Genomic DNA, 17,814 nt, shown 5'->3' on the forward strand with positions numbered 1-17,814 from the left:
GTCATCCTTAATTCCGCAGACGATCCTATCTCTCAACATCTGTTGTAACGTGTTGCCATAGTTACAATCCTGCGCCAGGCGACGCAGCTCCGCTACATATTCCATGACGGTTTCATTCGGCTTGCGGGAGCAAGAGTCGAACTTATACCTTTGCACAATTTCACTGGGCTTCGGATCGAAGTGATTTTTCATCAGAAGCACCAGCTCTTGGAAGGTTTTGTCTTTGGGCTTGGCCAGGCTGAGAAGCTGTACGTCGCTGCTCCGACAACACTTATTAATATCGCTCTTTGTTTCTCTGCATCGTCGATCTCGTTAGCTGCGAAAAACTGATCGAGTATTTCCGCATACTCATCCCACGTCTGATTCTTTGGATCGAACTCTACTAGCGTGCCAATTGTAGCCATTTCCGCTTCGAGGTTACTGCCTTCTATTTCCAGCCGAAAACTTTTGCATTCTTTGAAAAGCTAGCCAAACCTGTAGCCGACTCCATCACTTTTTTTCTTCTTCTCTTTTCTTTCAGTCCGGTTGCCCCAAACTCCTTCCCCCTAAACGTCCTCGTCGCCAAAAGGATGTTGCAAAACAAAAATAAAATAACTGAGCCTTACACCGGAGAATCGTTGCAACTTGTTTACTGAACCTTCTTTTCAGTACATGTACAGAACATCAGTGTCCATTTTACTGCGTCCCACAGGGCACTCTCTTCTTCCACTTTCTTACAACATAAATGTAACACAGAACCAATACTGCCTCTCCTGGCATTACCATTGTAACGACACACTCATTCTGTTTCTTTCAGATGAATAACAGGAACTTAGGATGCAGGTATCTATGAATAATAACTATTATGCATACTCATATATTTATATAACCAACTAATTTCCTGCGATACCACAAAACAGAAACTAGGAAGCCTGACCTCAAATGAGGCAACATGGATCCCACGTGGATCACAGCGGGGATCGCAACAGGGATCCCGCGTGGATCGCAACGGGGATCGCAACAGGGATCCCGCGTGGATCGCAGCGGGGATCGCAACAGGGATCCCGCGTGGATCGCAGCGGGGATCGCAACAGGGATCCCGCGTGGATCGCAACATGGATCCCGTGTCGATCGCAACGGGGATCCCGCGTGGATCGCAACGGGGATCGCAACTGGGATCCCACGGGGATCGCAACGGGGATCGCAACATGGATCCCGTGTCGATCGCAACGGGGATCCCGTGTCGATCGCAACGGGGATCCCGCGTGGATCGCAACGGGGATCGCAACGTGGATCCCGTGTCGATCGCAACGGGGATCCCGCGTGGATCGCAACGGGGATCACGCAGGAATCACATGCACATGGGAAGAGGGACACAGCGTGGAGTGAGAACCCAACAAAGGGAACCCTGAGACAACATAAACACACAGAGGATAACAAGAGAACAGCTCACAGTTGACACTAACAATGGACTAATGAGAAAAAGGAAGCAAAAAAAAAAAAAGAACACAATGCAAACAGGATAAGAGACTATCAAAGTAAAACAGGAAATGACAAAAACTGAGACCTCGACTGAGAAGTGAACTTAACACGGAGAAACGAAAACAGGAAGACTGGATTACAACTGGAGACGCTGATGACAAGACACAGAGACAAGACTAGGAACAAATTGGAAAGGGAACTGCACAAAAGGGAACTAATGTAACAAAACAAGAACCAAAGATTTAGAAATTACAAACTCCGATTCACTAGAGAAATACAAAACATAAGATTAACAAATACAAAAAAAAGAAAAAAGAATGGAAAGCTCTTCAATCCAAAAGAACAAATCACAAATCCATAACAGCCTTTAACTTCTTTTACTTGACATTTTGAACTTTTATTTTCAAGCTTTTAAAGCTTGAAGCTTTTAAAGAACCGAGAACGAATTCTCTATAAAAACTGGTTCGAAGTAGGGCTGCCATGATTAGCCGACTAGTCACGATTACGTCGACTATCAAAATCAATAGCGTCGACTAATTTAATAGTCGACGCGTCATTTGAAGCTTTGTAAGATCTGAAAGACGCAGGAATAAGTAGTAGAATTTAAGAGTGTAGTAACGGACTGAAACGGCTGCATCCTCCTGAGGCCGCATTTGTAGGCCGATTACATTACAGCGACGCGACAAAGCCTGTCCAAATTCGAAGAATCCTCGAAATGCGGTTGACAAATGCGTCCTCCTTCTCCCCAGATTTGAAGGATGGGTGTATCCTTCGTGGCCCACCATATCCCAGAATTCTTAGCACGACCCAGCCATTTCCAGTTTCCAACAATGGCGGAAGCTACTTAGTTTTAATATTACTCTTATTACTCTTTCCGGGTCACAAAATAAACTTTTAACATATTTTCAGGCGAGAATGTAGCTGTGTAAACCTCAAATATCTGTTCGGTTTTTCAAGACATCACATATTTGTAAAAGTGCTCAGACGTTTTCAGAGAGGTCTGTTACCCACCAACTCGATAGCTGACCGGGAGCTCGAGGGGCACTAGAGCCGGGGAGAACAGCGAACTCCTGGCACATCGTTTTCAAACCCTCGCTACTCAGGTTAAACATGATATAGAAGTCACTTAGATAACTTATTGTTTGGCTTTTTTGCTGCATTTCGTTGACTTGTACTTGTGACATGTGCAATGACAATAAAGTTGAATTCTATTCTATTCTATTTTTTCAGTGTTTTATTTGCTATAGTTTTCACAAACGTCAGAAAACAGATTAAACAGATGGTCGAGAATTTACTCCAGTGTCCTGTTATTTTGCTTAGGCTGCTGCCCCCGCGACCCAGCCTCGGATAAAGCGGAAGAAGATGGATGGATGGATGGATGGTCCTGTTATATTTTAGATAGCAAGGAGCAGACGGCTGAGTTTATTAAACTCCACCGAGACAATCTGCAAATTTCATTAAATTGCCATAACGGCAATGCTCAGTGGCTAGTGGATCTGAGGGCAGACCACAGCGACCTCCCTGAACAGGGTCCAGTAACCATCACAGTGGCAGATATCCAAGAAAGGGTCTCCAGTATGAAGAGTTGGACAGCACCAGGGCCCGACATGGTTCACGCCTACTGGCTAAAGAAGCTGACTGCACTCCACGAGCGTCTGGCAGCACAAATGAACCAGCTGCTAGTTAACGAGAGACACCCGGAATGGCTAACCGAAGGTCGGACGGTCCTGATCCCCAAGGACCCCAAGAAGGGACCGGTCCCCTCCAACTACCGACCAATAACCTGCCTCAGTACTACATGGAAGCTCCTGTCAGGCATCATATCGGCTAAGATGAACAGGCACATGGGTCAATACATTAGCGGGACACAGAAAGGGATTGGCAAGAATACCAGAGGCGCAAAACACCAGCTACTGGTAGACAGAACAGTCAGCCGAGACTGCAAGACCAGACTGACCAACCTGTGCACTGCCTGGATTGATTACAAGAAGGCCTATGACTCAATGCCCCACAGCTGGATACTGGAATGCCTAGAATTGTACAAGATCAATGGGACCCTAAGAGCCTTCATCAGGAACTCAATGGGGATGTGGCGTACAACACTAGAGGCCAACTCCAAGCCCATAGCACAAGTCACCATCAAGTGCGGGATCTACCAAGGAGATGCTCTGTCCCCACTGCTGTTCTGCATAGGCCTGAACCCCCTCAGTGAGATCATTAACAAGACTGGCTACGGATACCGACTACGGAACGGAGCAGTTGTCAGCCACCTCCTGTACATGGATGACATCAAGCTGTATGCCAAGAGTGAACGAGACATCGATTCACTGATCCACACTACCAGGCTATACAGCAATGACATTGGAATGTCATTCGGACTGGAGAAGTGTAGTCGGATGGTAACAAAGAGAGGGAAGGTAGTCAGAACTGAGGGGATTGAACTACCAGAAGGCAACATTGCAGACATAGAGGACAGTTACAAGTACCTGGGGATCCCGCAGGCGAATGGGAACCATGAAGAGGCCGCTAGAAAAGCTGCAACCACCAAGTACCTGCAGAGGGTCAGGCAAGTCCTGAGGAGTCAGCTGAATGGTAAGAACAAGATCCGGGCCATCAACACGTACGCCCTGCCCGTGATCAGGTACCCTGCTGGGGTAATAGGCTGGCCAAAGGAGGAGATAGAAGCCACTGACATAAAGACAAGAAAGCTCCTTACCATGCATGGAGGGTTTCACCCCAAGTCCAGCACCCTGAGGCTGTACGCTAAGTGGAAGGAAGGGGGCTGGGGACTGGTGAGTGTCAGCACCACAGTCCAGGATGAGACAACGAACATCCAAGAATACATTGGGAAGATGGCCCCAACTGACCGAGTGCTCAGTGAATACCTCAGGCAGCAGAAACCCAAGAAAGAGGAGGGAGACGAGGAACCATCATGGAAGGACAGGCCCCTGCACGGTATGTACCACCGGCAGATAGAGGAGGTGGCTGATATCCAGAAATCCTACCAGTGGCTGGACAAAGCTGGACTGAAAGACAGCACAGAGGCACTAATCATGGCAGCACAAGAACAAGCTCTGAGTACAAGATCCATAGAGGCTGGGGTCTATCACACCAGGCAAGACCCCAGGTGCAGGCTGTGTAAAGATGCCCCAGAGACAATCCAGCACATAACAGCAGGGTGCAAGATGCTAGCAGGCAAGGCATACATGGAACGCCATAACCAAGTGGCCGGCATAGTGTACAGGAACATCTGTGCCGAGTATAACCTGGAAGTCCCGAGGTCAAAATGGGAGACGCCCCCAAGGGTGGTGGAGAATGACCGAGCTAAGATCCTGTGGGACTTCCAGATACAGACGGACAAAATGGTGGTGGCTAACCAACCGGACATAGTGGTAGACAAACAGAAGAAGACGGCTGTAGTGATCGATGTAGCGGTTCCGAATGACAGCAATATCAGGAAGAAGGAACACGAGAAGCTGGAGAAATACCAAGGGCTCAGAGAAGAGCTCGAGAGGATGTGGAGGGTGAAGGTAACGGTGGTCCCCGTGGTAATCGGAGCACTAGGTGCGGTGACTCCCAAGCTAGGCGAGTGGCTCCAGCAGATCCCGGGAATAACATCGGAGATCTCTGTCCAGAAGAGCGCAGTCCTGGGAACAGCTAAGATACTGCGCAGGACCCTCAAGCTCCCAGGCCTCTGGTAGAGGACCCGAGCTTGAAGGATAAACCGCCCGCAGGGGCGTGCTGGGTGTTTTTTTTTTTTTTTTAATATATAATCGCGATTTCAATATGTCACATATTGACAGTGGCTCACCGATGCCAATAACATAATTGCCCAGCTGCATTTCAGAAAGAATGCAAAAGCATTGACATATATTTTTCCTTCCTACGATAGGCTGACGGGCAGGGCAGAGATAGATTTTGGTAGCCCGACTGGAAAAATCGCTAGCCCTGGGACGTCGGGCTAGCGATTTTGCAAGCCCTGTATCTGATTGAGGAATCACTCATCTTTGGAAAAGAGAGTTTATTACAGAGAAATGTCTCTTTCCAAAATAAAAGCTATACTATACGCTTCTTCTGGGCTATATTCTCAGCAGCATATTAAACATATCAGGTCCCCATAAGGAGACTCATGTGCTAACGGCTGTCTAAATGACTCGGGTAAAGTTTGTAGCATGCTGCTTGTTGTTTTTGTCTGCTTCCACTTGTCTTTGCACTAGGATGATGTCGGAGTAAATGTGCAGTCATATTCGTTGTGTTCCCACTAGTGCTGTCAGCGTTAATTTGAAATGACGTTAACGCCACAACACAGCAAATCTCCGTTAACAAGCTACTGCGGATCGCCCCGTGCGTGGGGCTGGACGGCCAACAAGCTAACAAGCTAACTGCGCTAACACACTAGTTCCCACCCATGTAATTGAGCATTGCGTGGCACATCCAACATACTGTTTTACTTTAGTCCATGACGCGCTTACCTTCAGGGTCATACGTCACATGAAAACCAAAATAGTTCCAAAGGCCAGATCTGAATGAGGGTGGGGGAGGTTCAATTTGTCATATTGCAACGAGCTTAGCTTCTGTCTCAGTAGCTTACGCTGCGCTCAGTGGATCTGCGCTCGACAGTGCAGCCTAGGCGGAGTAGTCGAACGCAGATCCACTGAGCGCTCAACACAGACAGCATCGTCAGAAGAAAAGTTGATCAAATAAATAAAAAAATTTGTATTGTTTGATACATATGCGTACCGAACCGAAAGCACTGTATCGAACGGTTCAATATCGATACGAGTATCGTTGCACCCCTAATATATATATATATATAACTAAACACCCAGCACGCCCCTGCGGGCGGTTTATCCTTCAAGCTCGGGTCCTCTACCAGAGGCCTGGGAGCTTGAGGGTCCTGCGCAGTATCTTAGCTGTTCCCAGGACTGCGCTCTTCTGGACAGAGATCTCCGATGTTGTTCCCGGGATCTGCTGGAGCCACTCGCCTAGCTTGGGAGTCACCGCACCTAGTGCTCCGATTACCACGGGGACCACCGTTACCTTCACCCTCCACATCCTCTCGAGCTCTTCTCTGAGCCCTTGGTATTTCTCCAGCTTCTCGTGTTCCTTCTTCCTGATATTGCTGTCATTCGGAACCGCTACATCGATCACTACGGCCGTCTTCTTCTGTTTGTCTACCACCACTATGTCCGGTTGGTTAGCCACCACCATTTTGTCCGTCTGTATCTGGAAGTCCCACAGGATCTTAGCTCGGTCATTCTCCACCACCCTTGGGGGCATCTCCCATTTTGACCTCGGGACTTCCAGGTTATACTCGGCACAGATGTTCCTGTACACTATGCCGGCCACTTGGTTATGGTGTTCCATGTATGCCTTGTCTGCTAGCATCTTGCACCCTGCTGTTATGTGCTGGATTGTCTCTGGGGCATCTTTACACAGCCTGCACCTGGGGTCTTGCCTGGTGTGATAGACCCCAGCCTCTATGGATCTTGTACTCAGAGCTTGTTCTTGTGCTGCCATGATTAGTGCCTCTGTGCTGTCTTTCAGTCCAGCTTTGTCCAGCCACTGGTAGGATTTCTGGATATCAGCCACCTCCTCTATCTGCCGGTGGTACATACCGTGCAGGGCCTGTCCTTCCATGATGGTTCCTCGTCTCCCTCCTCTTTCTTGGGTTTCTGCTGCCTGAGGTATTCACTGAGCACTCGGTCAGTTGGGGCCATCTTCCCAATGTATTCTTGGATGTTCGTTGTCTCATCCTGGACTGTGGTGCTGACACTCACCAGTCCCCGGCCCCCTTCCTTCCGCTTAGCGTACAGCCTCAGGGTGCTGGACTTGGGGTGAAACCCTCCATGCATGGTAAGGAGCTTTCTTGTCTTTATGTCAGTGGCTTCTATCTCCTCCTTTGGCCAGCCTATTACCCCAGCAGGGTACCTGATCACGGGCAGGGCGTACGTGTTGATGGCCCGGATCTTGTTCTTACCATTCAGCTGACTCCTCAGGATTTGCCTGACCCTCTGCAGGTACTTGGTGGTTGCAGCCTTTCTAGCAGCCTCTTCATGGTTCCCATTCGCCTGCGGGATCCCCAAGTACTTGTAACTGTCCTCTATGTCTGCAATGTTGCCTTCTGGTAGTTCAATCCCCTCAGTTCTGACTACCTTCCCTCTCTTTGTTACCATCCGACTACACTTCTCCAGTCCGAACGACATTCCAATGTCATTGCTGTATAGCCTGGTAGTGTGGATCAGTGAATCGATGTCTCGTTCACTCTTGGCATACAGCTTGATGTCATCCATGTACAGGAGGTGGCTGACAACTGCTCCGTTCCGTAGTTGGTATCCGTAGCCAGTCTTGTTAATGATCTCACTGAGGGGGTTCAGGCCTATGCAGAACAGCAGTGGGGACAGAGCATCTCCTTGGTAGATCCCGCACTTGATGGTGACTTGTGCTATGGGCTTGGAGTTGGCCTCTAGTGTTGTACGCCACATCCCCATTGAGTTCCTGATGAAGGCTCTTAGGGTCCCATTGATCTTGTACAATTCTAGGCATTCCAGTATCCAGCTGTGGGGCATTGAGTCATAGGCCTTCTTGTAATCAATCCAGGCAGTGCACAGGTTGGTCAGTCTGGTCTTGCAGTCTCGGCTGACTTTTCTGTCTACCAGTAGCTGGTGTTTTGCGCCTCTGGTATTCTTGCCAATCCCTTTCTGTGTCCCGCTCATGTATTGACCCATGTGCCTGTTCATCTTAGCCGATATGATGCCTGACAGGAGCTTCCATGTAGTACTGAGGCAGGTTATTGGTCGGTAGTTGGAGGGGACCGGTCCCTTCTTGGGGTCCTTGGGGATCAGGACCGTCCGGCCTTCAGTTAGCCATTCCGGGTGTCTCTCGTTAACTAGCAGCTGGTTCATTTGTGCTGCCAGACGCTCGTGGAGTGCAGTCAGCTTCTTCAGCCAGTAGGTGTGAACCATGTCGGGCCCTGGTGCTGTCCAACTCTTCATACTGGAGACCCTTTCTTGGATATCTGCCACTGTGATGGTTACTGGACCCTGTTCAGGGAAGTCGCTGTGGTCTGCCCTCAGATCCTCTAGCCACTGAGCATTGCCGTTATGGGTTGCATCCTTCTCCCATATGCTCTTCCAGTATTGCTCCGTCTCCAGCCTTGGTGGTGCTGTTCTCTTATTGTTCCCTTGCCACTGAGAGTACACCTATACTGGTTCTGTGGAGAACAGCTGGTTTATTCTCCTGCCTTCTATCTCTCTGGTGTACCTCCTCAAGCGGCTGGCCAAGGCTGTGAGTCTTTGCTTGGCAGTTTCCAAGGCCTCAGGTATGGACAGCTTGCTGTATTTCTTAGGCACCTTATTTGTTGCACCTTTCTGCAACTCCGTTAGTTGGCTAACCTCCCTCCGTGCTACTTTGATCTTGCCCTCTAGCCTCCTTCTCCATGGAGGGTACTGCCCCTTGTCGCTGTTCAACTTGTAGCCAAGCATCTCACTGTACGGCTATCATTTGTTAACATGACGCTTGTTCTTATACATGTAATACATTTATTACCAACCTGAAAGCTTATCCGCTGGTCATTCGACATGACGAATGACTTCTGAAATCTTAATCTAGCTCATGATGCTGTAGATTTCTGTTTCGGTCCACTAGTAAAACCTAGTTCTATTAATCTGCACTCATTACTCTTGAACCGGAAGTAAGTCCCCAAAAACTGAATTTTGGAACCGAAACTGAATGGTGAGAAGTGAATCTGAAATTATTTGAGAGCTAAATTTTTAAAGGATAATATACAGTTTCAAAGCAAATGAATTCATTACCAAAATATAAAATTCAATTTCAATTTAGTGATGATCATTTTCAAACCAATAAACTGAACTTCAAATTAGGCTAATTCATATTCAGTTTCTAAAAGCATTTATTCAAGTTACAATTCAGATTCAATCCGAGCAATTCAAATGTAACTTATTCAAATTCAGTTTCTTTATTTTAAAGTGGATGGTAAAGCGGATGCTGCATCCAGGAGCGAAACAACCGCATTATACTGCTAACTTAACTTCTGCTCCTTGCAAGCATATGTGTGGACAGCATGCTAACACTAAGCTAGCAAGAAGTCAGCATGACTATAAAGACTGTAGCCTATAGGTTTATAATGATACCATATATAATGATAAATGGTAAGTATGAGACAATGGATTTCATGTCATTTTATGGAGAAATGTAAGAGTAATGTAATGAGTAGTATAACAAATTACTTTCTCCTGGGAGTAGTTTAGCAATGCACTGCATTGATTTTAATAAAAGTGTTCTGTGTGTGTGTAATACATTACTTTTTATGAGTGATGACCCCAACAGTGGTTACAACAAAGAGGGGAAAAACTTCCAACACGCACAAACATTTAACCACACGGCATGATATTAATTTGTACAAATGTATTAATGTTATTATGACACAAATGACATGCTGCTTAGCCTGTGAGAGCCATATAAGAACTCATAAGACATATAGATAATTTTCATGTTACCTATAAAAAAGACCAACATTAAGTTCAATGAGGAGAGATGATTAGAAAGAATGAACGTGATTTATTGATGAAAAGAATATAGATAGCGGATAGACTCTGGTGGCCCGTCTCAGCGGAGTGGGTGAAAGGGATTAGAGCAGGACGGAGATGCTGGTGGTGGAGATGAAGGTGGCTTGAATGGAGCCTGAGTGATGAGAGGTAGAGATGGGGAGGAGGTGGGTTGCACAAAGCCGTCTGCAAGGAGAATGATAGATGCCAATGAGATTTAAAGTATACAGCATGAATGCTGATTGGCCTGGAGAAGGTCAGGAGAATGTGATTGGACTAGACCAGTGATGATGAGTGATGATGGGAGTGCTTAGATTTAGCTGGCAGCACCTGGATGTGGACAGATGTGAGGCCATACATCTTCTTTATTGAACTTGTGCATAAGCTTCATTTGTATTAAAAAAGTCAGTTCAAAATAATTCATGTCAACAGAGAAATGGCTGGATTATTTCTGTTAGTACAACATAGAAACAGTGTAGAGCTTTCACTGCTCTCAGGTTGGTCAGACTCCCACAGCATTGGGAACAGATCTACAAAATGAGTAGGAGTGCAGATCTGCTGTGGGAAGATTGCTTTCCCAGTCAAACACAATTTACTACATTTGTCTCCACAAAGAAAAGAAGGAGACTTAACAGCTCTATTAGTCAGACAAGGAATACATTTACCTAGTTTAGTTATGTTTTATTTGTGGAAACTACAACCCTCTTTTCAAAGATGTGTAGACACTATATTAAACGTAAATAAAAAGACAACATAATAACCTACAATTTGCTGAAAGCGTATACTGGGGACGATCCACCCAAAGTGGCCAGGGAATGATATAGATGAAAACAAAAGAGGGAGCATAAGGAACAAAAAGAGATGAAGAGAGGGTAAACAGCAGGCCTAACGCTTGCCACTGGTACAACTGTTGATGGTGCAGAAGCAGCAGCCCCGACAGCAAACGTGGGGAAATTTGAAAAACATTTCACCCCTAAACTTTGTTCTACGAGTTGCGTGAGCCCACAGCGACGGTAGAGGAAGTGCCCGGCTTCATTAAGGGATTTGACTGGGCGGAGTCGGTAATGAAAATGAATGAACAGGCTGCGGTCAGTGCGTGAAAGTCCAGTGCACAGTGATCAGCCAAAAAGTGTGTCGGCCCACCGGGCAAATGCCTGATATGCCCATTCCAGCCCTGCAGTATTAGTGTCAAGTTTGAAAGTCTAGTATTATGACTAGCCTAATTCCCACCTACACCTGTAATCACAGTCCCTGAAAGCAAGTGGTGTTTTAGACACTATGTTACTGTGCTAGCCAATGTGAAAGCTGCACATGTGGAGATGTACTTACAGTGACAGTAGGTGCAGCGAAGGCCAGGCTGAAGAGCAAAGGCAATGGACAGACTTCCTGTCTTGGGAGGATGTATGGCAGAGATAGACTGCGATCATTACAACTGTACCCAGAATGCACCGGCTGGAAAATATCCGTCAGCTCCAGGAAGTAAAGACTGACAATAGAGGAGGCCAGAATAGGGAGCTGCAGAACAGAACACAGACCGATGCAAAACAAATGAACACAGTGTGTGGAGATGAAGTTAGGAGAAATACATCAATACAAAAAATCACACACTTGTTTAAAAACAATAAACTGCATGGATATAAGAAATTGACCTGTCTCATTGTGTCTGTTGAAGACTTGTCCTCATTTTTATAGATTCAGGCCAGAGTAACTCAACTAACTTAAAGTACTCATTCAGGTATTTGTCACAGACAAATGGTAAATGGCCTGTATTTGTATAGCGCTTTTACTAGTCCCTAAGGACCCCAAAGCACTTCATACATCCAGTCATCCACCCATTCACACACACATTCACACACTGATACTCCATATGAAGCAATGCCCAAACATTACTCCGTTTACTGCCCTCCCCCCGGCTCAGAGATTTAGTGGGGTGTTGTATATGAGTGTGGACTTGTATACAGTTAAACATGTGTGGGTTATAAAATGGCAAATTCTGAATATTGATTTGAAAATAATGGAATTTGAACAAAGGGGGTTGAAACAGAAAACGTGTAAATGTCATGCTACTCCTTTTTGAGCATAAACACTGTGTAGATATTAGATATTCATGGAAACTTGATGTTTTTACGTTTTTCTCTTGTTATTTTAGTTATATTTACATGTTCAAAATAAACTGTTCTGCCTATCCACATTTTATATGTACATTCACAGGTTAGGTGCTCCTGTTTAAGTGCTTGTTGATGCAAATATCTAGTCAGCCAGTCACAATGTCACAACACAATGCATTAAGGCATGTAGCCATGATCAAGGCTACCTGATGAAGTCCAAACCAAGTGTCACAGTGGGGAAGAAAGGTGATTTAAATGAAGATGAAAGTAGCGTGGTCGTTGGTGCTGCTCTGAGTATTTCAGAAACTGCTGAACTACCAGGATAACACAACCTGCTTCCAGCAGGATAACACACCTTGTCACAAAGGTGAAATAATCTTAAACTGGTTTCTTTGAACACGGCAATTAGCTCACTGCACTCAAATATACTCTATAGCAGGGGTCCCCAACCCCTGGACTCCGGTCCAAATGTGGAGATCAAGGGGGTTTACTCCGGACCTAAAGCATTTTCCCATTTTCTATGTCGTTAGATATTTTATTCCTGCTGGCTGCAGTGGCTGACTTTTGAACAGGCGCGATGGGCAGCTATGTGGGTCAGCGACGTTCTAGTCCACACTCTAAGCCAGCTGGTGGCGGTATTGCACCACCAACTGCCAAAAAAACGACAAAGAAGAACAATGCAGGCCATTCAATGCGGGTTGCTAAGTGACTATCTTGGAAGCTCGCACTTGCTGACAGCACAATGACGACTTGGTGGTGCACAGAAGACTGGGTAAAAGAAGATGGCTCTGTCAAAAATATGTAAAGTGGACTATGAAAGATGAATGGCCATTCCCCATCTGTGAATGCTACTCATGACCACTGATCAGTGGTTGTTGATCAATGGTCATGACAATTTGCATATTATTGATCAAGGAGCTGATCTCACAGCCCATTGTTCCTTCAGTGGGCTGGTTTCAGTCATTGTGCAAATGTCCTGTTTATAAGACTGAAACCTGCAGTCAGCTGAGACTGAAGACGTCACCTGATGATGACGAAACGTTTCTCCCACTGAAAACATCCTGACGAACAGAATCAAACTTTTGGGATTTACTTACCTGGTTGATTGAGCATCGAGACACATTAATGTTGGTTTGTGTGCAATAGATTATTGCATAATTTCTTTGTTAAATAGTTTTAATATCAGTACTTGAACTGGATTGCACTTTTCTGTTCAGCAGATGATGTAATGAGCACATGAATAATTGATCAGTAGTTACAAGACAAAAATCTATATTGTTAATTAAATGTTTAATAAACATGAAAGAAAATATTTTTGTTGGTTCATTTAAAATGTTCTGACCCCAGATTGACTGGATGATGGAGTGGACCTCCTGCTATTGTAGCTGGATACCGCTGCTCTGTAGTCACCAGATCTCAGTCCCACAGAGCATCTTTGGGATGTGTTGGAATGACCGAACAGGAAGGTTTCTATGGAGCACGTCTGATTTTGGTTGGCACTGAATGATTTAAAGAAGCCGAAAAAGAAAATATAATTGAAAAATATTTTTGGATTTACATATAATTTGCATCCTACTTGTCTTTCTAAACCAGCCAGAACAACTGAAAGTCCATTTTAAGTTGGATTAACTCCTTCCTATGTTTGTGGTGTATTACATTCAACTGTTTCATAAAATGTAAATAGAACCTAAGTACATGTAAAATTTATTGTATTATCCTTTTCTAACACTTTTATGTTTTAACTGATTTAAAGAAGAAACACAAAAGACAAAGTGCTACATTTTAGATCTCTCTTTAACCTGTCAGTCAAATGTTCAACAGAAAGAAGCATCATATTGCATATTTTTGGCTTATTTAATGATACAATTATCTGCGCTGCACATATGTGAAACCCAGGGGTTAAAGTGGGCCAGAGTGATCTGCGTAATTTCAAATGGCTGAATCAAAATCCCCAAACACACAAACTGTTCCCACGCAGTTTGTCAGAAAACATATCTGTGAGCTAAATGTGCAGAAAACATGTGCAGCACTGATAGCTGCAGGAAAATGTAAGAGGAAGAGGAGAGATTATTTTCAAAGGTGAGGACTGCTCAGCAAGCTCACATGTAACGTCCTAAATCGCTGTAGGTATTTAAAATCAGATCATTTATCAAGTTTTTGGCTTGTTTTTCTGAAACATCTTGCAAAACGAGCTGACGTATGCAAATGTTGGGTTATTCACAGGTTGCATGAAAATACCAGGCAGCTTAGCGCAGCATAAAGTGGTGTGTTAGCAGGACTGTGATAACGTTTACAGTGATGCATTATGTTGGACTGGCTAAATCTCGATTACATCAAAGGTAACAGACATTAGTTTATAACACTGGTCAGATTCACTCACTGAATTCCACCTGTTATACCAGCTATCAGCCGTAGAACTCACATAACATTTGTTTATATCTTTTTGAAATTTGGCTGGCTAAATCCACACAGAGAAGCTATTACTGAAGCAGCACAGCTGATCACAGCCTGCACACAAAGAATGTACTGCTCCTACGGGGTAAGAGCATCACAGGAGCACAAGCTAGCTAATGTGGCTTAGCTGCTCAAAAGTGTATGCAACTAAAAAGTTGTGTTGGTTCTCAGTCACCTAGGTCATGGCAGTCTAAGGAGAAAGGAACGTTTCTTGAAGACATTTCACCTCTCATCTGAGAAGCTTCTTCAGTTCTAAAAGCCGAAGGTGGAGAGTCCCAGGTATTTAACCTGGGTTGGAGCTGACCCACTCACCATCACATAGCAAGGTCTCACACCCATGACCTCTGCTTATCTCAGAGGCGTCCTCCTTCGTTTGTTTACTGCTGAGAAACCAAATAATGTTCATTTGTCTATTTAGGGTCCTGAGCTCCAGCATCATGACAGGTATGGCTTAACAGCTTGGACATATCAAACATATGACTCCAGCAGACAATCTATACTGCATTTAAAACATGTTTCTCTCCATGTTTGCTCTGATGACTGTCAGGCAGTATTGGGAATACATGTTGTGTTTCAGTGTCAGCAACAAACAAAGTTTCTTGTTTCTAAGCTGGCAAACCCTAATGTCTCTGCTCCTGAGCCGACTGAGCATCTGTGACTGTTTCTGTGTTCACCAGCCCAAGAAATTAGATAATGAATGTTGTTTTTCTCAGCCTGTGAAGACACAGCCTGAATTTTGTGTTGCCAAGCTGCCATGGCAGAGTCTTTCTGTGGTGCTTCACTTGAGACTATGCTAGTAGCACAGCTAAAGCCTTCAAGGACTGTCGCTCCATCTGGAGCCCAGGTAAGCACTGTTTCTGTTGTTGCTACTCCTAAAGACTGTTGTGCTCTCTTGTCTGTGCCAATAATGATTATAGCTCCACCAGTGATTGCCCCTGAGCCTTCACCTCCACCTGTGTCTGCTCCTAGGCCAGCACGGACCCAGCACTCTCCTGCACCCGTTCCAGTTCTTAGTCTGCTGATTAAATTGTGTCCACAATGAAGATTCAAATTTTAAGGATCAACTCCTGGATTTGTGAGTGAACAACCTGTGAGTAGCAAACTTATCAGGGAGGGAAAACAGACCAAACTCATGTCATACACGAACAAACAAATTAGGTTCCTTTGCTGGCTGCAGGACGTCCTGCAAACAGCAGCAGGGTTTGCTTGAGGTGTTAAGGAAGACTGTAAAAACATCTGGTAGCTCAGCAGACTAATTAAAAATTTAACAAGCAAATATACAGCTTGAACTTTCAGGTGGAACCACATAATTTCATGGAAAAGATCAAGAACGAACACGGAGACACAGAAACCCATCATGGTGTTAAACTGACACAAGCTCACAGCAGGGTTCACATAGATTGAACTAAGTGGTGATATTTTATCTATTTTAAGAAATTGTTTTAATAATGACAGCAATTATAAGAAAGAATAAAGATTTCTAAAACTGTTGTTTTTTTACTATTATTATTATTTTTCTGTATCGTTCCAATCAGCCTTTATCTGTCTGTCTTTCCACATAAACAGGTAGCGATTTTAGCATTAGCATCTTGGCTAATCCAATCAGATGGCGACAGACAACATGTCATTCCACACCTGCAGAAGAAAATACTGCTAATGATGACTTGTGACAATATGTCTCTTGTGTAAATAAACACATACATCCAAATGTATTGTTGTTTTTAATAATGGTAAATGGCCTGTATTTGTATAGCACTTTACTTAGTCCCTAAAGACCCCAAAGCGCTTTACACTACAATAATGGTAAGCAACAATGCGTGCTCCACGGCTAGTCTGCCAGAAAATATAACAAGATATCAAATTTAAAATAATCCAAAGAACATGTGTAGCTGCTACTGTACAAAGAGATGAAACATGCCAAAGATGATTGGTTCAGGTAAAACAAGCAAGTCAAAGGTCAAGCAGAACTGGGTACAAGAGGCTGATTAATAGTACTTTTGCTTGAAGAGCCCACCCCAGTTGAAAGTAGGAGTGTGCCACATATGTTATATACTGATTTCATTGCTATAGCAATGCCATTTTCTTGTTCCTTAGTGTAATGAACGAGCCCAGGCATGTCTGAGAGCAAGAGCTGCTTGTCTGATCATAAGTATCTGCGTCAGCAACCTACAAAGCACCGTACCTTGAAGATATGCAAGAAAACTGATATGCAAGAAACAAACTTGTTTCACTACTTGGGGCAAAAGCACAGCACTGAGTACAACCAGGCTACAGACGAGGGAACACCAGCAGCTGGTCATGTTTAACCCAGATGACTACACTAAACATCAATGGAGCGCTCGTAACTGTACCAGGAGCAGCAAACAATGGATGGAAATTATAAAATATTTTATTATGTCAAAATATTGTGTAGGGTTCTGATGAGTTACACGGTTACTTTAATGACTGATAAACTAAAGCGTAAAGCAGTTATTTTGCAGTTATTTACAGTAAAGACCCTACATATTAATCAGTAATTTTCATTTTATTATTTCATTGGAAAAAGTCATTGGTTACACTGGATCCAACAACTGAAAGCAGTTAAGTAGCTGACACACTGTAACAGGTAGGGCTGCCACGATTAGCGGACTAGTTACGATTACGTCGACTATCAAAATCGTCGACAACTAATTTAATAGTCGACTTGTCGTGTGAAGCTTTGTAAGATCCTGAAAGACGCCGGAATAAGTTGTAGGATTCATCCATCCAACCATAATCTTCCGCTTATCCAGGGCGGGGTCGCGGGGGCAGCAGCCCAAGCGGAGAAGCCCATCCTTGTCAGATGCCCGAACCACCTCAGCTGGCTCCTTTCGATGTGGAGCAGCGGCTCTACTCTGAGCCCCTCCCGGATGGCCAAACTTCTCACCCCATCTCTAAGGGAGAGGCCAGCCACCCTTCGGAGGAAGCTCATTTCCGCTGCTTGTACTCGCGATCTTGTTCTTTCAGCCACTACCCACAGCTAGTGACCATAGGTGAGGGTAGGGGCGTAGATCGACCGGTAGTTGTAGGATTTAAAAGTGTAATAACGGACTGAAACAGAAGATGGCAGCACTGCATCTACAAGGATGCCAGCTGCCCTTAAACGCCAAAGAAGAAGAAGCAGTCTCCGTCAGGGGCTGCATCCTCCTGAGGCCCCATTTCTAGGCCGATTACGTCACAGCGATGCGACGAAAGCTGTCTAAATT

General features: G+C 44.9%; 1 protein-coding gene across 1 annotated transcript in view; it reads right to left on the reverse strand.

The window, feature by feature from the left end:
- LOC147309281 (phospholipid phosphatase-related protein type 4-like) overlaps window positions 1-17,814 on the reverse strand; it is a 78,000-nt gene that overhangs the window by 47,139 nt on the left and 13,047 nt on the right. Inside the window, exon 2 of the mRNA XM_086270707.1 lies at window positions 11,358-11,543. Within this exon, the coding sequence (XP_086126833.1) occupies window positions 11,358-11,543 (186 nt within the window). The remainder of the gene's footprint in view (window positions 1-11,357; window positions 11,544-17,814) is intronic.

Source organism: Aulonocara sp. 'chitande type north' Nkhata Bay, linkage group LG18 (assembly GCF_057382095.1).
Source record: "Aulonocara sp. 'chitande type north' Nkhata Bay isolate Kocher_YH1m ecotype deep benthic linkage group LG18, A_spYH_male_GT1.1, whole genome shotgun sequence".
NCBI classification, from domain to species: domain Eukaryota; kingdom Metazoa; phylum Chordata; class Actinopteri; order Cichliformes; family Cichlidae; genus Aulonocara; species Aulonocara sp. 'chitande type north' Nkhata Bay.